The sequence below is a fragment of the Panthera leo genome, chromosome E1 (assembly GCF_018350215.1).
Source record: "Panthera leo isolate Ple1 chromosome E1, P.leo_Ple1_pat1.1, whole genome shotgun sequence".
NCBI lineage: Eukaryota > Metazoa > Chordata > Mammalia > Carnivora > Felidae > Panthera > Panthera leo.
The window spans coordinates 28,680,490-28,703,092 of record NC_056692.1 but is presented as its reverse complement, the minus strand read 5'-3'; the positions used below and the strand labels follow the sequence as shown (position 1 = coordinate 28,703,092).

At 47.1% G+C, this 22,603-nt stretch overlaps 1 protein-coding gene across 5 annotated transcripts; it reads right to left on the bottom strand.

Moving 5' to 3' along the window:
• Window positions 1–1,152: 1,152 nt before the first annotated feature.
• MRPS23 (mitochondrial ribosomal protein S23) lies at window positions 1,153–22,204 on the bottom strand. Of its 5 annotated transcripts, XM_042916196.1 has the most exons (7): window positions 22,100–22,204; window positions 21,370–21,540; window positions 19,268–19,345; window positions 18,931–19,057; window positions 18,358–18,493; window positions 16,069–16,285; window positions 13,014–13,246 (listed from the first exon to the last, which is right to left on the bottom strand). In XM_042916196.1, the coding sequence occupies exons 1-6, from the start codon at window positions 22,141–22,143 to the stop codon at window positions 16,092–16,094; spliced, it is 750 nt and encodes a 249-aa protein (XP_042772130.1). In that variant the 5' UTR covers window positions 22,144–22,204; the 3' UTR covers window positions 13,014–13,246; window positions 16,069–16,091. The 5 variants fall into 5 exon arrangements, with proteins under 5 accessions (XP_042772131.1, XP_042772133.1, XP_042772130.1 ...); XM_042916197.1 differs by lacking the exons at window positions 13,014–13,246; window positions 16,069–16,285 and adding an exon at window positions 1,153–1,295; XM_042916199.1 differs by lacking the exons at window positions 13,014–13,246; window positions 16,069–16,285 and adding an exon at window positions 2,748–2,779.
• Between the last annotated feature and the right edge of the window lie 399 nt (window positions 22,205–22,603).

The following is a 22,603-nucleotide window of genomic DNA, read 5'->3' as shown; positions in this document are numbered from 1 at the left end:
CTTCTGAAAGGAAGGGAAGAGAGATTAGCAATTATGATGTCTACAGGGGGTTCAGTGTTATACAGGAATATTTTTAGTAAATGACAGAGAAAAACGTAGAAAACAGGCTGATTGATTGACAGACAACCCAATTTTTAATCTGGACATCTTTAATAAATTCTGCAATGCAGGATTATCAATCTTATCTTACCTGGATTTCTACTTTCGCAAGGAGATGCCCTTGATTTTAGAGGCCAGAATAAGTGGCTTCTTTATCAAAAGGTTCACAGTAAATGGCCAAGCCTGAGCAGCTCTGAGCCAGCCCCCAGGAGCCAAATCTCATCACCTTTTCACGGTAAAAGAGTTTTTCTGACTAGTTACACATAGGGAATCAATCTTTTTTACGTAAATCCTTCTGGACTTAAATACAAGCAAAATGCAAATGCCAACTTCACCTGGATGTGGAAATGCGGTTCTAAGGAGCCAAACTCACTGTGGCATGTTTCACGTGTCAGCACAATGAAAGCTTTTTCCATCCGGGATCTTTTTTGGCTCCTTCAACCCTTGGAATCAGGGGCAATGCTATTATTATCCCCATTTTGTTGATGAGCAAACTGGGGCTCTGAGAAGTTAAGTAATTTGCCCAAGATTATGAAATGTATATGGGAGAGCTGGAACCCCAACCAACCCACCTGAGGTAGAGCCCGTATTTTTAACTATGATGTTTTAGTCTGATATCCTACAGATGTTTAGCAATGTCGTATAGCATCATAGCCATAGCATTATGCCGCTTATATTTCAGATTTTAACATTTACATATCAAATGTAATATTATATTTTCTATGACAATTTAAAAATGTGAGGCTGTATACTTTTTTTTTTTTTTTTTCAAAATAAGGGTGTGGTATATTGTCTGTTGTCTGTTTTCCAGATTTTTCAGTCAATTCGTCTATAGGTGTTTCTTGCTTCCATATTAATGACACTTTTCAAATTATAATTTTTAAAGTCACAAATAAAGGCCAAAAGGAAGTTCTATGTCTGACATGAGGAGTGGGAAGGAAGAACAGTGGATAGATAGCTGCATATTTGTTCTGTAACAACTTCTTCTTTATTGTTCTCTGCTCTCCAAAGATATCTTCAAACTTATGTTATTTGCTTAAACATAGTAAGAAGGAAAAGTCATTTATTGTCTGTAGTCTGATGGCTTCATATTGAAAGTCTTTATAGATCTGCTTCTATTGTCTGTTTTTGCTGGTTCTCACTCATGGAGTCATGTTTCCTTGTGTGTCTGGTTGTCACTGACCGCAGTCCAATATCTTAAAAATAATTGATAGACGGGGCGCCTGGGTGGCTTGGTCGGTTAAGCGTCCGACTTCGGCTCAGGTCATGATCTCACGGACCGTGAGTTCGAGCCCCGCGTCGGGCTCTGTGCTGACAGCTCAGAGCCTGGAGCCTGCTTCCGATTCTGTGTCTCCCTCTCTCTCTGACCCTCCCCCATTCATGCTCTGTCTCTCTCTGTCTCAAAAATAAATAAACGTTAAAAAAAAAATTAAAAAAAAAATAATTGATAGAAATAATATAAGACCTAATGGAAAAGTACCTATGCCCAAAAATCTGCTTCTCTAATGCATGAGAGCCATACCAGTCTGGACCCAAATTAAACCAAGTGCAAGGCTTGAAATTTCCTGGGCCAGGACAATCTGGTAATTGGAACCTTGTGTTGTAATTCTGTGTGGCAGGTGCTCCATTTCCAGATCTCCCTCATCCACCCACCTCCTTGGACCAGCTCCTGGCCCTCTCTTCCCATTAGGCTACAAGGCCACCCAGGATCAGTAACCCTCGGGGCAAAATCAGCCTCTGTGCCCACTCACCTCTTTATTCCTACTCTTCTGTCTGTTGACCTAGTCATTTCTTACCGTTTGTCAGCAATACTATTTAAGAAGATTTCAGAAGTTATTTTATGTAGTGGGAGAGTTGGTCCAGGTAGTTTACCTTGCCATTGCTAGGAAGGTTCATCCTACAAGTTTCTCAAGAAATAACCAACTCAGTGTGCCTGGGAGGCTCAGTCAGTTAAGCGTCCAACTCTTGATTTCAGCTCAGGTCATGATCTCATGGTCATGGGATCCAGACCTGTGTTGGGCTCTGGGCTAAGCATGGAGCCTGCTTGAGATTCTCTTTCTCCCTCTGTTCCCTCCCCTACTTGTGCACATGAGCACACGTGCGTGGTCTCTCTCTCTCTCAAAAAAAAAAAAAAAAAAATAATAATAATAATAATAAAAGTCAGCACCTGGGTGGCTCAGTTGGTTAGGCAACTGAGTTCAGCTCAGGTCATGATCTTGCTGTGCATGGGTTCAAGCCCCGTGTCGGTCTCTGTGCTGACAGCTCCGAGCCTGGAGCCTGCTTCAGATACTGTCTCCATCTCTCTCTCGACCCCTCCCCCGCTCATGCTCTGTCTCTCTCTCTCTCTGTCTCAAAAATAAACATTGAAAACAATAATAATAATAAATAAATAATAAAAGCAAAATAACCAACTCAGAACAAATTTGGGACCCTATGAATACCTGAGGTTTGATTTGTGTGTCTTAAAACAAAATAATCAAATTTTCAACAAAGCATCTTTAATTGCACTCACTGAGGCCTGCAGTTCACAGCCGCACTGGTTTAGGGTCCTCAAAGGAAGGGGGTCTGGAGGTGGGAAGGGAAGACTGTAGGAGTCCCCACAACATCAGGTTCACTGGGTCTGCCACTGAGCCACTGTGCAACCTTGGCCAGTGGCGCCTGTCTTAGCTGGTTTTCTCAACTGGAAAATGAGAAGAAGAAGAAGAAGAATGTCTATCTGACAACGTTGTCGTATGGACTAAACGAGATTAAATAATACATGCAAAGCCTTTAGCACAATGTTAAGTGTCTGATAAACATGATGATTATTATTATCCCTAAGACGCTGATGTCCTCAGACACACACGCACACACACCCTCCCCGGGCTGCCCCATATTCCTCACACGTGCACGTAGATCCAGTCAAGAACCACTGCCTTAGTTAATGATGATTTGAATAAATCACTCAATTCCAGCGGTCTGGTTGCTAAGGACATCATTCTGGAGGCCTTAAAGGCAGGCCTCCTGGATTTTATCTCCCTTAACTCATTCTGTGACCTACAAATTGAAAGGACGACAATAATTCAGACGTGGAAAGGGCCTGGAGACCCCCCGATGAAAGGTACCCCTACAACCACGTGGCAGGTTGTGCTGTTGTGATAAAGCAGAAGGCTGTTTGAAAATAATCAAAAATTCTCTCAGGAAGCCCAATTATATTTTTACATCAAGAATCAAAATGCCAGTGCCGCAGACTTCAGCCTATCATTCACAAACCTTTTATCCTGTAATTAAGCCAGATCTGCTGCTGGGCTAATTCTTCCCTGAATGACACCACCCTTTGAGCCAGCCCGTATGTCGGCAGAAGACTTCACTCTGATGATCTATTACACCAATACATCACCGCGGTGAGCTGCCTCCTTAATGATTTATCCATAACACATCATCAGAGTGAGCCACACTCATAATATATTGCTCAATAAGTCTGCGGTAGCCAAGGGGGAAAGCCACGAACAGCGGCCAAGTCCGTGACCTTACATGGTTGGTGTCAGCGTGCGGGGCCCATGCTGGGCTCCCCCTTCCTCAACAAATGTTTATGTAGGCGGGAGGGCTCTCGTGCCGATAGGCTTTTAAAACATGAAGAACCATGACCTTAAGAAAGTCTTATAAATCCTGAGCAGAAAAGCCCCTCAGTGGGCAGTGGGGGCTACCCTTCTAAGCCTGTCAAGTAGGTAGAAAGCATTTTCTTTAAGCTCTTACTTGGAAGGCCAGGACCACTGCACTACACAAATCCAAAGGGCGCCATTCACATCGCAATCTGTGCAAATGGTGCCCCCTAGAGTTGTGCAATGTGCAGCCCGAGCCACCTCACACGACCGCCCTGTAGGAGGTCCTGATTAAGAGCATAGATTCTGGCATCAGACGGCCTCATCTGAGTCAAGGTTCTGGGAATAACGGTCCTACTCATGGGGTTGCTATGAGATTGAACAGGATAATGTATGCAGAGCCCTATGACATAGGAAGCACTCAGCCAACATTAGCACGACTGGTAGCAACCTTAATGAATCCTGAGAGCCAGGAAGCCTGTAGGTCAAGGCTGGGGCAGCAGGCAGCCCCTGGGTATTGTGCTCTTCATTCTGTGGGGTCTTGTTTCATTGGTATGTATTTATATCCCGCATCACTCAAAAGAAAAAGGGCCAATTCTTCCCTTTGGGCAAGAGAATGCTTACAGAAATACATACTACGATAAAAATAAGTAGATGGGGTGGGGGGAGAGTGCCTGGGCGGCTCGGTTAAGCATCTGACTCTTGGTTTCAGTTCAGGGCCTGATCTCATAGTTTCATGAGTTCAAGCCCCGCGTTGGGTTCTATGCTGACAGCACGGAGCCGCGTTGGGATTCTCCGTCTTCCTCTCTGCCCCTCCCCTACTCGCACTGTCTCTGTCTCTCTCAAAATAAACTTAAAAAAAAAAAAAATGTAGATAGGGACATTCAGGGAAAGAAAGATTTAGCAAAATTTAGGCAAAAATGGTGCACCAAAACGGCACTGAGAATGAGCCGGGAAGGAGCAACGGGCACACTCACACACTCAGGCAAAAGTGAGATTTGGCACAGCCATTCTGGGGAGCACACTGGCATTGCCCAGAAAAGTAAAGCTGGGCACACCCTACAGCCCGGCAATCCACTCCCAGGTGTGTGCCCCAGCTCAGAGGAACTCTGTCTTGCACCCGTGCACAAAGGAACCGATGTAACAAGGAACCGATGTAACAACGTTCCCTGCACCATCCTGGAGACAGGGAAAAAACTGGAAACGCCCACCAATAGGAAAAGAAATATGTAACGGTACTAGCCAGCTCTTACATAGTGCACGCTGTGTGCCAGGCATGTTTTAAATGTTTCACATCTGTGACATCAAGTAATCTTCACATCAATTCTCTGAGGTAGGTGCTATCATTTGCCCATTTTATAGCCGAGGGAACTGACGCATAGAGAGGTTAATTTGCCCAAGGTCGCAGAACTAGTAAGTGGCAGAGCTAGGATTTGAACCCTGGCATTCTGTCCCGGGGCCAAGCTCTGAGACACCACGTAATCATTTGTCTTCTCTTCCAGGTGGAATACTACACAGTAGCGAAAAATGAATTGACTAGAGCTACACGTGTCAGCACAGGTAAGTTTCAAAACATAAGCCTTGGGGCTCCTGGCTGCCTCTGTGGGTGAAGCGTCCAACTCGTGATTTCAGGTCAGGCCGTGATCTCATGGTTTGTGAGTTCCAGCCCCACACTGGGCTCTGCTCTGACAGCGCTGAGCCTGCTTGGGATTCTCCTCTCTCTCTCTCTCTCTCTGTCTGCCCCTCCCCTCGTACTCTCTCTCTCTCAAAATAAATTAAAACCTTAAAAACAAAAGCATACTCCTCGAGTAAAACAAAAAATTACAGAGCAATACATATAATATGAAACCACTTATAGAATGTCTTTAAATATGGAAAACAATACCATATGTTTGTTACAGAGGCATATGTTTGGAGAAAAATTATTCTTTCTTAAAGAGGAAAGGAAAAAGCAAGTCCAGGAAGAGCCCTCCCACAGGGCTGGGAGGAGGGGGAACGGGGTCAGGACCAGGTGCTCAGAGGCCTGCGTTTGTCTTTGCTAAGTTCTACGTCTGAAGCTGGGTGGCGGGACATTTGTCACGTATTCCTTGTCATTTTTGTACGCCTGATCTATTTCATAATTATCAAAACACAGTCATCATAAGTTCCTATGCGACTGTGAGCTGCATGTGACCGTCAATTCAGCTCTGAATTGACTCACAGCCAGAACTAGGAGGGACCCTAAGGTGCCAGATTGGCAGAGACCACAGCAATAAACTACCCCCGTAGTTCAGAAGCAACACGGGGTTCCTCTGAATCAAGATGTAACAGGAATTTCGTCCATGCGTCACCACAGTGGAAAAGATGATTAGTAACAACATTCCTACAGAAATAAAAGGGGGGGAAGGGGCATCACACAGCCATTTTCTAGCGTCCCCCAACGCATGCCAATGGCTTCACGTGAGGGCGAGACTCAGAAAGAGCTGCCGTATGAGGGCCCCTCTCTATTGCCAGCGTCTGGGACATTTCCAGAGCAACAGGCCTGGGTGAAGCAGCAGGGAAGCAGGCAGACCCTAGAAGGCATCCCCCTGGAGGGGAAGGAAATAACCTCAACTCTGGGCAGTTCTCTCCCTCAAACGTCTGCTCCTCTTGCTGGGACACGTTGCTGTGGACACGGCATCCAGCCGGCCAGCGTCTCTGCAGGCTGAGAAGGTCCCGGCCCCGGGACCAGAAGGCATCCACCCTTTGCCTAGTGTTGCTGGCGATCACTCTGACTTCTCACACCCTGGGTCCATCCAGCTGTGTTTAAACCTTTGGTTTTTACCCTCATCGTACAAAGTAGGGAGTCAAGAGGTAGTAGATGGAACAAGAAATAGAAGCGTAAGTACTTTACGTGATTATAATATTGTGATTTGTAAAAAGACGTGCATACTGGTCTCTGCCCCCAGCTCCTAACACAGAGCTCCTGAAACCCTTGTAATTTCCTGCGTGGACAGGAGTGTCTTTTGTTCTAATGAGGTGACTCTGAGTGGCTCCTGGATGAGGGCTGGTCGCTGGAAAGCCCAAGCCGAAATTAGAAGCTTGGAATTTTCAGCCCTGCCTCCCATTCTCTTGAGAAGTGGCGTCAGTGATCAATCACGCCTGCGTGATGAAGCCTCCTTAAAATCCCAAAAGCACAGGGTTCTGAGAGCCTCCAGGTTGGTGGACACGTGGAGGGAGGCGCTGGGAACGTGGCGCAACCAGAGGGGGCAAGGGCATCGGGGCTCCGCACCCCTTCCCCCATACCTGTCCCATGCATCTCTTCCGTGTGGACATTCAGCTGTGTCCAGCGTCCTATCCTTTAATAAACTGGTAAATGTGTTTCCCTGATGCAGCTGCTCTAACAAATCAATCGAACCCAAGGAGAAGGTCGTTGGAACATGCAATCGGTAGCCGGTTGGTGAGAAGTGTAGGTGATAACCTAGACTTTCAACTGGCATCAGAAGTGCGTGTGCATGTGTGTGTGTGTGTGTGTGTATGTGGGTTGAGGGGCAGTTTTGTGGGATTGAGCCCTTAACCTGTGGGATCTGACACCACGTCTGGGTAGTGTTAGAATGAAAGGAAATTGTAAGCCACCAAGCTGGTGTAGCAGACAATTGCTTGTTGAGGGGACAACACCTGCCCCCACCCTCGCCCCGCCACATTTGGTGATCAGAAATAAAGTGTTTTATGTGGGTGGTAAAGGAGGGTCATGGGAAGGAACGCAGTAGGGAGGAGGGTTTTCCCTGCACAGGAAGGTGGAAAACCAAGTTTTCCCTTACGGAAATGTTCCAAAAGTAGAGGAACCGTGTTAGTTTCCGGGGGTTGCCAGAACTAATCGCCACAAATGGAGTGGCTTAACACAACAGTAATTTCTCTCGCACAGTCTGGAGGTCAGGAGTCTGAAATCAAGATGTCAGCAGGGCCGTGCTCCCTCTGGAGGCTCCAGAGAGATTCCTGCCTCGCTCTCCCAGCTCCCCCCTCCCCCAAAATCGTGGCTAGCAACCCCCCGTCCTCCTTGGCTCGTGGCTGCACCACTCCAATCTCTGTCTTCGTCTCCACAAGGCTGTCTTCCCGCTTTGTGAGTGTCTGTTTCCAAAGCTCTCTCTCCTTACAAGGATGCCAGTCACTGGGTTTAGGGCCTGCTCTACTCCACCACGACCTCATCTTTACTCGATTACATCTGCAAAGACCCTAATGCCAAATAAGGTCACACTCGCAGGTATCAGCAGCTTGGACTTCAACGTATCTTTTTGAGGGGGAAGGGAGTACACAGTTCAACTCCAAACAGAACCTTAATAGGTGTGAATAACAGAGGAACTAAAGGGGGGAAATACCACAGTGGAAGGAAGAGAGAATCTAACTCGCCTCACCTTCCTCCATCATGGCAGAAAGTGAGGACACACTGGCTGCAGTAGGGGGTATAAACTGACGTGCGAAGATAATCACCAGAAGCACCCAAACTGAAAATAGTTAACCCTGGTTGGCCCCAGGGACAGGCTGAGGTAGGAGGAGGCAGAGAGCCTGTTCAGGGCACTGTGAGGAAATTTGAATATGGACTGACGATTAGGTAACATTACAAAATTACTGTTAATTACCATTTTGTCGGGCTTCATAATGGTAATGGTCTTGATGTAAGAAAAGGTCTCATTTTTCAGAGAAGCAAGCTGAAGCCTTGAGTGAGAGAGGTTATGTCTGGACTTGCTTTAAAATATAGATGGGGCGCCTGGGTGGCTCAGACTCTTGATTTTGGCTCAGGTCATGATCCCAGGGTTGTGGGATCAAGCCCCACATCGGGCTCCACTGCGGAGCATGGAGCCTGCTTGGGATTCTCTCTCTCTCTCTCTCTCTCTCTCTCTCTCCCCCTCTGCCCCTCTCCCCCACTCACATGTGCTCTCTCTCTCTCTCTCTCAAAATAAAATAGAAAACTGGGGCACCTAGGTGGCTCAGTCGGTTAAGCATCTGACTTCAGCTCAGGTCATGATCTCACGGTTCATGAGTTCAAGCCCCATATCGGGCTCTGTGCTGACAGCTCAGAGCCTGGAGCCTGCTTTGTACTCTGTGTCTCCCTCTCTCTCTGCCTCTCCCCCGCTCGCACTCTGTCTCTGTCTCTCAAAAATGAATAAACATTAAAAAATTAAAAAAATAGGGGCGCCTGGGTGGTTCGGTCAGTTGGGCGTCCGGCTTGGGCTCAGGTTATGATCTCACACTGGTGGGTTTGAGCCCCGCGTTGGGCTCTGTGCCGACCGCTCGGAGCCTGGAGCCTGCTTCGGATTCTGTGTCTCCCTCGCTCTCTGCCCCTCCCCGGCTTGTGCTGTTTCCGTCTCAAAAATAAACAAACATAAAAAAAATTTTTTTTTAATAAATTAAAAAAATAAAAATAATATAAAATATAAGAAATATATGGATAAGCAAAATCTTTGGAAAAGATCAAGAGAGCAAATAGAAAAAAAATATTAATAATAGTTACGTCTACATGATGAACATATGGAGGATTATACCATTCTCTCTACTGTCATAAGTGTTTCCACCATCAAATTTTTAAGGCGGCAAGAGTTGAAGTCTTGGGAGGCGCCTTCTCTCCCACTGCAACTCTTCTTGGACCCACAGACCCAACGATCAGGGCTTCCAAGGCCTTGTACTTCAACCTCCTTATTTTACAAACGGCCAAAAAGGTTGAATGACTTTCCAAACTCACATGGCCAATGAGTGGGATGAGTTGGGGCCGGCCCCGGGGTCTCCAGGAGTCCCATCCAGGTCCCCAGCTGCTGTCCCATGCCATCTCCTGCCTCAGTTGTGGGCTGAAGGAGCTATTTTTCAGTGTCAGTTAACAATGGAGGCACACTCGGTTCTTTTTTTTTTTTTTTTTTTTAAGGCAGACTGGGTTCTCATATATAAGAAATCTTGATTATACCTGAAAGCTCTATTCTCAACACGACAGTAAAGTACGTTCAGGTCCTTTATGCCTTAAAGTAACCCCTTAGAGGCCTGGCAAGGTGTGTGTCAGTTGAGCCACAAGTATCTGTCATCTATCTTCCACTGACATTAATTATAATATTAATTAACTTCATTAATATTATTATATAACAACTATAATCAACTCTATTATAATAATATTATAACATAGCTATTAATTATAAGACAACTGCATGGGGGAACTAAGTCCTTCTTTGAGACTTTCCTAAATTTGACCTTTTTGACTTTTACAGGTATTCAAAGTGGCTCTTTTCAAAAAGCCACAGTAGGTGTGTCGATCAATAATCAAAAGGGAAGGAATAAACAGCTCCAACCTTGAGAACACGCGGCATTGGAGAAGGCCAGGAGAAACAGGGCTGGACTGCAGCAGGACCGTGGAACATTCTGGTACCCTCTACCTGCCTGCAGTTCAGATTACCCGACCCCTCCTACTCTTCTGGCTTGTCTCCCACGGCCCGTTTTTCTTCTCTCACAACCAAAAGTAGGAAAGTTAGGGATGGGGCAGGGTGGCCGAAGACCAGCTTTGCCTTCTTAGGATTTCGGTTGGAAACTTTCTGGGATTAAGCTGGCTGCCTCTTGCTCTCACCTCAGGGGCCCCGGCAGTGTGGCTGGACCCGGAAACCAGGAGCCGAGGCTCATGCATGCTCACTGAGGTGAGCCAGGCACTGAGCCCACGCTTTCCCAGCCTGAAAAGGGAGACCCTGCCGGCGCTGAGTCAGCTCAGGGCTGCGGCAGAAGTGGTAACACAAGCCCATCGGCCCTTGAGTTATACCTTTAAGGGGCTGGAAGCCCCGAGGAGCCAAAGTGACATATATGCCAGGGCAGGGGAACGTGGTTCCCAGCAGGGGGCCAGGCCGGAAGAAGGGATGAATTCCAGCAGGGCAGGGGGGCCGTGACCCTCTGCTGCTGAGATAGAGCAGGGCCGGTTCACCTCACCTGGCAGGAGCCAAGGGAAGCGGGTGATAAAGCCCAGGATCCAACTGTCTTTGTGTTTACTATTCAAGAGATAATCCCGAGCATGTTTGGGATTGAAATAAAGCACCGAGGAGGGGGTTTGAAGAACAACCCGGCATTTCCTGCAGAATTCCTCAGCAAGCAGAGACTAGACCAGTCACCCTCCCCGCTGCCGTTCCTCTCCTGAGTCCACAGTCTTGGGCTCTGCTCTCCTCAGGCGGGAAGCCCAGCCCCAGCAGCTCCATAGCCATTTTCTTCCGCCCGGCATCTTTATTTTGTGTAACTGCAGAAGGCTTGCGTTTACAAAGTTCTGCCACAACCAGCACCTTCTTTGGGTTCTGCACCCCCAAAACATCCTTGGAGCAAGTACGAGTATCCCTACCGTAGTCAGGGAAACCATTCATTTGTTCATTCATTCACTCACTCAAGCACACTTTCAAGGATCTATCAGGCTCCAGACCCTGTGCTGGAACTGAATGCAGCTCAGAAGGGCTAAGTGACTTGCCCGAAGTCACCGTCACACGGGGAGCAGCAGTGCCACGATTGGAACCCAGCTCTTTCGACTGAGACCTAAAAAGGAGAGAGGCCAGAGCTCTGCCTCGGTCGGGTACCTCGGTGGCACCCTCAGCCCTGGTGTCCTCTAGCCTAGCATCCCAGGTGAGCAGTGGTGGAGGGGCCCCACAGCCCACCTACAGACAAACCAAAGTCAAATGGAGTGAGAGGGGCACAGGACAGTGGGAAGGACATAAATAGATCTTCCTGGCTTTCCAGACCTCATTCCCATGCCACCCACCATTTCAACCCTGACATCCCCCCTGTCCTTCACTGGGAGGAGGACCAGAGGGAGTTCCAGAAACTCCTGCCCCAACTGTTAGCAGCACTGGACCCCAGAAACAATGTCTTCTGAGGTTGGAGCCATTTTCTTCTGCTGGACCTCTAGGTAGTGACCTCTGGCTTCCCTCCACAATCTGGGGAGACAGGGGGAAGGAAGAAGGGAGCAAAGTCTACTGCAAGGAGGGCGGAGGGCGGCAACAATGAGGAAGGAAAGAAGAAACAGAAGGAAGGCCACTAAGACGTTGGTTTCTACTCACTCTCTGTCTCTCTGCCTTAAAAATAATTTAAAAAAGGCAAGTTTTCCAGTGAAACCTACCAGCACTGGGTAAGCTCCAATAGTGGACGAGTTCCCAGGTTGTTCTTTAGTTTCCTCCTTTTTTTTTTTTTTTTTATAATTGTTTGATTGATTGGCCGATTGATTGGTTTGGCGCTAGAAGGTTGGAAGGAGATAAAAGAGATAGCAACTGCTGTGGGGAGGGGCCCAGAAAAGAGAAGCGGTTAGACAAGTAGCTGGTGAAAAGGTACACAATCCTAGTTTTTTGTTCCTTCTCTGTTTTAATATAATGCACATTCGCCTCCACCCAGTGGGAAGCAACAGTTGCTGAGAACCTTCCAAGCACTGAGAGGGAAGACTGACTCCGTGCCAAGAACTTTGTTCCTGCTTTTATTTAACCCGCATAGCAACTTGATGAGGGAGATGTTAGGACCCCTGCTTTACAGACAAGGGAACCGAGGGTCAAGTTATTCACCAACTCCCCTAATGGCACAAGACAAAGCAATCAATCAGGTCTTCCGTCCCAGGTCTGACTCCACAAGGCCTGGGTTTTTTCCACTGGCCCACACTGCCTGCATTGCTCTCCCGTCGACCTCCGCAGCAAATTCGCAGATTCTGTCATTGACTGGAGAAGGTTAGGAAACACTGATCTGAGCAGTCTGTAGGGGCTCCGCACAGTTAGCGCTCTCCTCTCCGGCTCCCATGATGGCGCAGTGTCGGTTTCCCCCTGCAGGCTTTTGTCATTTGTCCCGTGGCCTCTCTGCTCCCATCTCTACCCTATCCCAGGCACCCGAGGACCTCGGCTTCCTAAATCTCAGCCAGAACGGTATTTTACAAGGACACTCGCCAACCTTGAAAGGCAAGGTACCCCGAGGCAAGGTAGTAAAATTACTGTGGCTGAGCAGCATGAGCGCAGCGCCACCTAGTGGTTCTTGGGCCAATGGTCCCTGGCGGTGACATTTTCAAACAATCAATATCTCATTATTAACCATAATCACAACCTGATGTTTACTTTTGGAGAAATGTTCAGCGGCAAGGGATACACATGCACTTTTCTGCATGTTTCAGAGGGCTGCGATCTAAATGCCACAATGACTATTAAACAGTGTCCTGCCCGTGAGCAAACAGGAGGGAGCAGAGATTGATTGTATATCTTTTTCATCTAAGCTACTCACCAAAAACAAAGCATCCGTTGAAGCCACTGACCTTTCACTAACTGCTGGAAGGAAAATGCTTGATAAATAATAAATAAACCACTACTGGATGTTGCTTAGAACCATCTTTTAATTAAAAGAACGGAACAACTAGAAGGTCAGGTGACTGACATTTAACTTCCAGTCCAAGAAAAGCATCAATCGAGACTAAAACTATATCCAAAACGTAATTTCATTGTCAGCTACCATTCAGCAAAAGTCCTCTTCCTGTGATACGTCTGGCCAGAGAGGTCAGTGCTGGCGACATCTTGGAGAAGAGGTAGCACTCACCTTTGCCGCCTCTTTTGCCTTCCCCTAGCAACCTTTTCATTTGAGTGCTGTAGCAAAAACAGGAAACAACGGTTGCGTTTGGCATCTCCCCAGAAACCGCTCCAGCACCAGACTCACCCAGTCACAGACCCAGATGCCCCACGGAGCACTACCCTAGGAGTGACACGGAAGCCATTTCCCGTCTTGCCCACGGGAAGGCAGGTGCCCTTCCTCCACCACTCAAGGTGACCCCAAGTGGCCCACTGAACTTGCTCAGGCATCCATCTCACTGAGCACCGGCCAAGGTTCAAAACACGTGACCAACCCCGCCAGTCAGTCCTCTACCTTTTGGCTGTTCTGGAATAGAGCTCAGGAGCATGGAGACCCAGAACAGTCATAATCGCATGCCCCGGCCCACGCACACACACATACACTCACCTTTCCTCATTCCCAGCTCCGCATGCCTCTGAGGCAGTACCAGCACCTGTCAGAGCCACATCATGTCATATGCCCTAGTGCCCTGGCGGTCAGGAGAACTGACAGCCCAGTTCAGAGCCATACTTGGTCATAGCTGTGTGCCTGTCTGGATTCCCAAGGGCAGAAGTGCTAGGCTCAGAGAAAATCTTACCCTTCCACTTGAATGATTTTATGTTTTTATTTTATTTTTTTACCCTTGAGACAGAGAAAGAGAGACAGCACGAGCAGGGGAGGGGCAGAGAGACGGAAACAGAACCTGAAGCAGGCTCCGGGCTCTGAGGTGTCAGCACAGAGCCTGATGCGGGGCTCGAACTCACAAACGGTGAGATCATGACCTGAGCCGAAGTCAGAAGCCTCACTGACTGAGCCACGGAAGCTGTAGGATGTTTTAAGTGGCAAGCCACCATTTACGTGCAGGGAAGGCTATCATTTTAATAAAATCAGGAATCCTATGGGAGCACTGATTTTTCTGTAAAACCACTTTCATTATCAGAAAACATGACACTAAATATTACACAAAATTAGAAAACCACTAGGGCTTGCCTTTTAAGGACACATGATCAAGAATCAGGCCTGCTGAACAAAAGGAAATGAAGAACTCTATAAAACCTTATGAATCCAAAACCACTTTAAAGTCTTGCTATGTAGACGATGGAAGATGTGGGACCTATTGCCTTTGTTGGCTTTCTTGTCCCTTCTGTCCTTTAATTAAGAGGATTCACCTGGTTCAGCCCCCAGCATCCCATACCTCTCTATCCTCCCCTTGGAGAGCTCATTCATTCTCCCACCTCCAACCTTTACCCTTTGCTAGGGACTTCCTCCCCATCTCCCAGACATCTAACTCATCTCTATCTGCCACTTGGATGATGCAGCATCACCCCCTAACTCAGTGTGTTGAGGACCACCCTCTTCCCAACCTTGCTGCCTGTTAGTGAGGCACATATTCCTCTGGTCACTCGGGTTTGTGACCTTGGAACCCGCCTCCAACTGGGATGGCTGCAGAGACCAAGTCTGACGGGCCTCCTCTTCCCTCCCTCTCCCTTCCCTGCGCACTCTGCCAATCCCATTCTTTGCATCACATCTGAGCAAATCTTCCTTCCACCTGACGCTGCTTTCACTACATTACTTCCTGCTCAAACTTTCTTACAGCCAACGGAACAACTCTGAGTAGTTATTGGGGCCACGTGGTCTGATCCCAGCCTATCTGTTCAAACCTTTTCCCACTACTCAAGAGTAATGAAAGCATCTGTAATATTACAGGTGAGCTTTACAGTCTGTCTCAATCTCCACAACACGATCTAGAAGCCAAAGAGGCAAACATTACCCCTATTTTGTAATCTGAGACTGCGATAGGCACGAGGTCACACCAGCAAAAACTGGAGGAACCAGAGCTAGTCCCGGATCTTCAAACTTGTCTTCGTAAACTGCACTGTAACCTGGACGTGGACCCTTCTTGGCTTGAGTTCAGCAAACCCACATGGAGGGCCTGCTCTAGAAAAGCTCTGTTTAATGCTTTAGTGGGTACAAGTAAGAATTTCCACACTCGTTTACACTCTGGATGGGAAGAGGGACCCTGGGGCTCCTGGGCGGCTCAGTTGGTCAAGTATTTGACTCTTGATTTCCACTCAGGTCACGATCTCACAGTTTGTGAATTTATCCCTGCATCGGGCTCTGCTCTGACAGCATGGCACCTGCTTGGGCTCTCTCTCTCTCTCAAAAATAAATATACATTAAAAGAAGAAAAAACTGCTAGGAAAACAAAGGGAATGGGAGGGGAGGGGAGGGGAAGGGAGGGGAGAGGAAGGGCTAGAGAAGGGAAGAAAGAGGAACCCTGGAATGACAACCAGGTAAGCAAGGACTGTAAACAGCGGGCCAGGTGTGCCAACTGAATGATGGGCATGAGTGCGGCCTGGAAGGGACTCCATAAGGGACTTGAGATCTGACTTGAACATCAGCTAACATTTCTGAGCAGACATCACTTGGAAATGGCAGTGAAGGTACAGTTTCTGAAGACCGTGGTGGCAGGGAGGGCACTCCTGGCAGAGGAGACAGCATGCATTCTCCAACTGCTCCCACCTTGCAAGGCCCTCTGTGCATATTCCTGAACTGGTCCAGACCTGGCTCCTCCCCCCAGCTCTACTGTAATTTTCTATCATAATTTAAAAGGATTCCTGTTCATCTTATGGCTTCCAAAGTCACTCTGGTCTCCCAGCTGGATTTGAAGCTCTTTAAGGCAAGAATGAGGTCACACTTCCATTCTCTCCAAACATCCCTATAGGGACCCGACGGTGGCTTTTGCCCCCACAACTGTGGGGAAGAGCTCTGAAATCCCCGATAAACTTCACGACTTTCACCGTGTTGACCACTGAGATTCAACCTAAAGGAAGTTTGCCATAAGGGCTACTCTCTTTACCTTCTATCAGGCTTAGGGTGTCCTCACGGAAGAATCCTTGCCTGATTTAACAAGACTGGAATGTACTGGTGAGGACGTGGGGATACAGGCATCCCCCTATATTGCTGGCAGGAGCAGAACTGAGCAGTTTCCATGCAGGGCAGTATCAGAAGTAAAGACGAGCTATTCTCTAGTCCAGCAGTACCACTGCTAAGAATGCACCCACAGCAACACTGGCCTGTTTACAGCACAAGAAAACGCACAGCCACTTTTGTTCACCTTGGCACTCACTAAATCACTGTGCATCCATACAGAGGATGGGAGAAAATGAGGTGCAGGATGGCAAGCATAGTGTCGCCATGCATATGCCCAAAATATTTCTGAACAGGGAATGGTGATGATGGTGGCCTTGAGGGAGCAAATAGGTGGCTGGGAACAGGTTTTGGAAAGGAGACCAGGTTTTTACCTTTAAATCTTGAACCATGTGCATGTATAGTTTTTTTAAAAAAGTACGTGAAGGGGCTCCTGGGTGGCTCAGTCAGTTGAGCGTCCAACTCTTGGTTTCAGCTCCTGTCATGATCCCAGGGAGTGTGGGATCAAGCCCCATGTCAGGCTCCACCCTAGGTGTGGAGCCTGCTTAAGATTCTCTCTCCCCCACTCCCTGCCCCCTCTCCTCGGCTCACTCTCTCTCTCTAAAATAGAAAAAAAAAAAAAAAAAAATGCAACAACTTTCTAAAAATGTTTTCATCACTATGGCAAAGAAACTGCCTTTTAAACCCCAGAAACCTAAGGTTTAGAAAAATAATGAGTGACTCTCCGACTGTTCCTCTGAGAGCACGATCATCTTTTCCACCTGCTTAAGCCCTCCTCCCAAGGCCTGGCACTCACTGGTTGTCTACGGTTGTTGAATGGATGAGATTTACTTTCCCATCTAAAAGTAAAGCATCCCCAGGGCGCCTGGGTGGCTCCGTCAGTCAGGCATCTGACTCTGGATTTCAGCTCAGGTCAAGATCTCCCGGTTTGTGGGATCAAGCCCCGTGTCAGGCTTTGCACTGGCAAAGTGAAACCTGCTTGGGATTCTCTCTCTGCCCCTCCCTCTGCCCCTCCCACCCCTCAAAATAAATACACTTAAAAAATAAACAAGTAAATAAAAGTAAAGCATTCCCAAACAAGAGGAATTGCCAAACAGTGATAAAGGTGGCAGGAGGATGCAGCGTGGCTGAAAACTGCTCCCAGTCAGTGGGTTCGAGCCCCGTGTCGGGTTCTGTGCTGACAGCTCAGACCCTGGAGCCTGCTTTGGATTCTGTGTCTCCCTCTCTCTGCCCCTCCCACACTCATGCTGTCTGTCGCTCTCTAAAATAAACATTAAAAAACAATAAATAAAATAACATAAAATAAACAATTTATGAAGCAGCTTATTACTAGTAGCTGAAAACCACTGGCCTGATCACAAATAAAAGGGCTACAAACTGAAAGGAATATTTCACATGTTCGCTAAAAGATATGAAAATGAAGAAAGCAGAACAGTTGACAAGGTCGTGTAAGCACATCACACCACCAGAGAGGCAGGTGAACACTGGTGGACAACAGCATCTAAATTAGCTGGCCCCCTCTTGGCAATCCAGGTATCTACAGAGAGGTCCTCTGAGTTCAGTCTTTAGCTGGATGTAATCGCTTATTCACTCAAATCTCTACTGAGCAGACTACTATGTTCAGGCCTATGCTGTCTCCAGCACACTCAATCTATGAAATTAAAGTTATGGTTCTGACCTTTGTCCATCGTCAGTGACAGATTCTCACTCTTACTACAAAGCACAAGTCAGCTTAGCCTCTCAAGTTGAAGATCAAGATAGTTCTAGAGCAAAATGTAAAGATTATCTGCAGACAGAAACAGTTGGCCCAGGGAACATACCACATGCACAAGTAAAAGCCTGATGGAAAAAAGACACCAGAGGATCAAATAGAGCCAACCCACACGTTAACACAGAAATCCAAGCAAACCTACTCAGAACGAGTCTCATTCAAACAATACTTACAAAGGTTTCCTTATGCTATTTACAATTTTAAAGTAAATTTACTTTATAAGCAGCCAGGGAATTCTTTATTTAATACCATCCTAACATAAAAGTTCATTCAAACCATGAAACTGAGTTTTATGACAACCTAGAAATAGGAACTGAAAGAAGGCAAACATAATGCCTTAGAGATCAAGAAACATTTACACAGTTCCACTGTTAAAAACAGTTCAACATTCATCCAGTGAATACAGTTTGGATGTCAGTATACACGTTCGTCAGGGAGGTGAGAGACCTTTCGACTGTTCCTCCGACGGCTCCATATGCTGGCCCTGTAGAGCTTCCGGCAGAGGCTTGTTGTTTTCCAACACTGTTTGGGATTTCACATCCGAAGGTTCAGATTCCCAGGAAACGTGACTACCTGCCTTTTGCTTAAAAGACCAGACAGAAATATGTCACACAGATGCTGTCATTTTCAGTCCACTGACTGGCTGAAGCTGTATGACTAAGCACATTCTATCACGGAGTCAAAAACGGAACATTTATATTCCAGGTCAGATTCTATTATAACAAGCAATACCCATGATAAAAATCTCTACAGAACCATAATTTCAAAAGTCCTAACGACAACTCACTTATTCCAAGCAGCAGTCATTATCACAAAATTTCAGTGTATATACGTGTGTGTGTGTGTGTGTGTGTGTGTGTGTGTATACATTTTTTCAAGTTTCAGTATATTTAATCTACCAGTATTTGACCCGGTGTTCAGGGACATAAACCAAGGTTGGGGAAGGAAAACCAAGCCTTCCTTTAACCTCTAACGAACAGGCAGTTAATCTAACAACAATTTTAATAACAAAATACTCACAGTCCTTGCTTCTCCTACTCGTCTTAAAATGACACCTTCTGCCAATAAAGCCTTTCCTGTTTCCACAAACAATTTCTCTTCGTCTGTTTCTCCAAGCTTCTGTAGCTCAATGTACTTCTCCACAAACCTGGAATTCCAAGCAGTCACATCTTAGGTCTGTGCATGGAGAGTCATCAAGATGTACACAACATCAAGCGGCTCAACAGGTCCGCCTAAGGAACATCTTTTTCCTCAAGTGGAATTCAATGAAACTCCTCACACTGGGAACTAAATTCCTTACAAAAAAAAAAAAAACAAAAAAAACACCAACCAACACAGGACCTGTAAGATGGCTTACTGTTGACAGGTAGACTTGAAGTTTGGATTGAACAGATCAAAAGCTTTCTGACCAGATCCATAGGCCAAATAAAATTTCCTAGAAAATACAAACAACACAATATAAATTTCCAACTACAGATCACGGCCAAGAGCAAAGTAAAGAAAAATTACTAGGCTAAGCAGAAGCTTTTTTTTTTTTTTTTTTTTTTAAGTAATGCATATGGTAAATATAACAAATGTTACAAAAAGGTAGCCAGTGAAAGTGACATTCCTGCTCACCTCCTCCCACCCCCAGTACCCTCCCAGGAATCAATACCAATCTGTTTCTTCTGCATTCATCCAAGAATATTCTCCTAACATATAAGCATATGCACACCTATCCTTCCCTGTTCCAAGCTGCGTAATTTAACCCAAAGGACAGGAAACACTCTAGTACATCTTGCCTCTTCTTTTTTTTTTTGTTTTTGTTTCATTCACCAAGTTTATTTTGAGTCTTACTAGGCATTGTGTTCAGCCCAAAAAGAATCAAATATTGAAGAATATTTCTATTGCCCTGGCTTGAATTATATTAAATTTGTTTATGGTGTTATAATCTTTATCAAAGACATCAACTAAAATATCCAGTCATAATAAAAAGGTATTTACCAGGAAAGGTATTTCTAGAGGAAATAAAAGGAGTTTCTCCATGCAATATTTTTAACTATCCAAGGGCAAATCTGAGTCTTGGAGAAAATTCTTCTAGCTGAGACAGCAAGACAAAGATCACTACGTTATTTTAATTAAAGTGATTCATTTGAGGACAAAGGGACAAATTCTATGGAAGACAGAACCCCAGATTTCAACTCCTGTTGTCAGTGGTGGATTCCACCTCAGAATGAGAAGGGACAATTCATATTCTAAGCTAAGAACAAATAACTTTAATTAAGCCTTTGCCTCTTCTCCTTAATAGTTCTTTTTTTTTTTTTTTTTAACGTTTATTTATTTTTGAGACAGAGATAGAGAGAGAGCATGAACAGGGGAGGGTCAGAGAAAGAGGGAGACACAGAATCTGAAACAGGCTCCAGGCTCTGAGCTGTCAGCACAGAGTCCGATACGGGGCTCGAACCCACAGACCACGAGATCATGACCTGAGCCGAAGTCGGACGCTTAACCGACTGAGCCACCCAGGCGCCCCTCCTTAATAGTTCTTAAAGATCATTTCAAATCACTGAACTTTTCTGTTTCCAATCCTTTGCTACTCTAGAGAGTGCTGCAATGATTACCTTTATCAATATTTCTTAGTACACTATGCAAGTCTGGAATAGATTCATAATAACAGTACTATTAGCTCAAGGTATGTGCATTTGCAATATGGCCTTGCAAACTGCCAAATGCTTCCAAGTGTATGCAATGAGCCTGCGCAGAAAAGTGCTGTCAAAGTATTTAATACCCCCAAAGATCTCATGTCCTACTCTGAAAATTTCCGCGTAGAGCAGAACATACTTGTTTTACTACCTCAAGGAGTGTCGGGGGCAGGGAGGGGGGGTAGAGAGGAGATTCCTCAAAAGAAAGGGGCCTGGACCTCAAATGAGAATATAATGACTTTATAAGTTTTGTTTTCTTATAACCAGAAATAGAGATAAGAATAAGGTGTATATATTCAATTGACTAAAGTACAATCTCTGATCTTAATATTTAAGAGAAGCAGAATCCTACAAATTCTAGGTACTAAAAACTGGCATCAACATTTGAGGGAAAAAGTTCTTCCACTGAATTCTCAGCAAGCTCACTTCCTTGAACCCCATAGTCCTATGAATAAAATGGAGACAAAATACTGTAGGGTTAAAGTAAGGCCTAAATGAGAGAATGTTTTTAAGGGTTTAGCATAGTGTTAATCCATGCACAGAAACAGGCAGCTATAATTGCAATGATCAGTCCGTTGCTGAGCTCCAGACTCTACTGCCCAGAACTTGTTTCTCTCACATGTGGGAGGGGCACTGGTTCCCTCACCAGGCTAGATATTCAAGACTTTCTCCACAGGGAAAGCCCTGACTCAGTTCCTGGAAGTCACCCGACTGCTAGCCAAACCTTTCCTTCTGAAATCGCGCTGCCTCCTGTCCACCACGGGGGCTTTGCACTCACGCTCTAATCCGATCCTCGGGGTACAAGATGTCCTGGATGGCAGCTTTGGCTTTGCCATATCTCAGGCGGGTCCTTCGGAAGACCGGCTCTCTCAGTGGAGGAAAAGCGTTATATATGTCAAACCAGAGGGGCTTCTCCTTCAACACCCCAGCCCGAAGCAGGTCCCGAGTCCTTAAGGAAGGGAAAATAACGAAGGTCAGCCAGTTACAACAGCCCGTCTAAGCCCATGAATCAGTGTAGTCACAGCCTGGGGCATCAGTGGGATTGCGGAGTCCGAAACACAGAACCGGAAGGAGGCCGCAGCACGGGTGTTCCCCACCTACAGGTAAGATACTTCCATTTTCCAAAACCAACCTAACAACGCTCAGGGGTTAAGTCCTTCTATTTTCTCAGGTGCGTCCCACGCCTCCTCCCCCCCATCCCCGTCCAGTCAAGGAAAATAGAGGCTCCAGCTGGGCCCATCAGCATCTTCCTCCCCTCCTCTTCCCAGAGACCTCCACCCCGGCAGGGGGAGAGGTGCAATCTTGAACGAGAAAGGTACATTCGGGGAGTGATGTCAAGTACACCTATTCAGAGACGGCGGACAGCACGAGAGGGCCTCACCCGGCTCCCACTCCGCACTCTGGAGAATGCCTCGCCCTACTCACACCCACCCAGAAAAAGCGCGACCGGTCCAGAGCCCCCATCCCGGGGGAGGCGCCCCCAGCCCACCCCGCCTCCGAGCACACACCGCGAGAAAACGCTCCCCACCGTCTGCAACCGGCTCCCCGCCATGGCAGGCGCCTCGGATACACACGGCCAGCGGCTACCGGAACCGGAAGCGCCCGCGGCGGCGAAGAGGGCGTAGGCTGCTGGCCGAGCCGAGGATCGCGGCGCCCTCTCCGCAGCCCCAGCCGGAGAGCCGAGCCAGGCAGAAGCAAAGGATGGGCCGAACTGGCGCGGCCCTCGGCTCCCGGCCAGATTCAGACGCGAGCACTCGATAGCCGAGACGAAAGGAAGGAAGCCGGCCAGAGCCGGGCAGAAGCAATAAATGACCGATCTCGAGGAGGGATTCACGCTGGTGACTGCTTTACCCTTTCTGGCCTTGCTGAGCCACCCAGTCTGGAAGGTGGGGCGGCGCGGAGGGAAGACGAGGGGGAGGAAGGAGGGAGGCGCAGCCTACGTCCGGGGAACCAGCCCGGCCAGGACACACGTAAAGGCACAGATAGAGGTCACGCTGGCGCTGGGCCCGAAC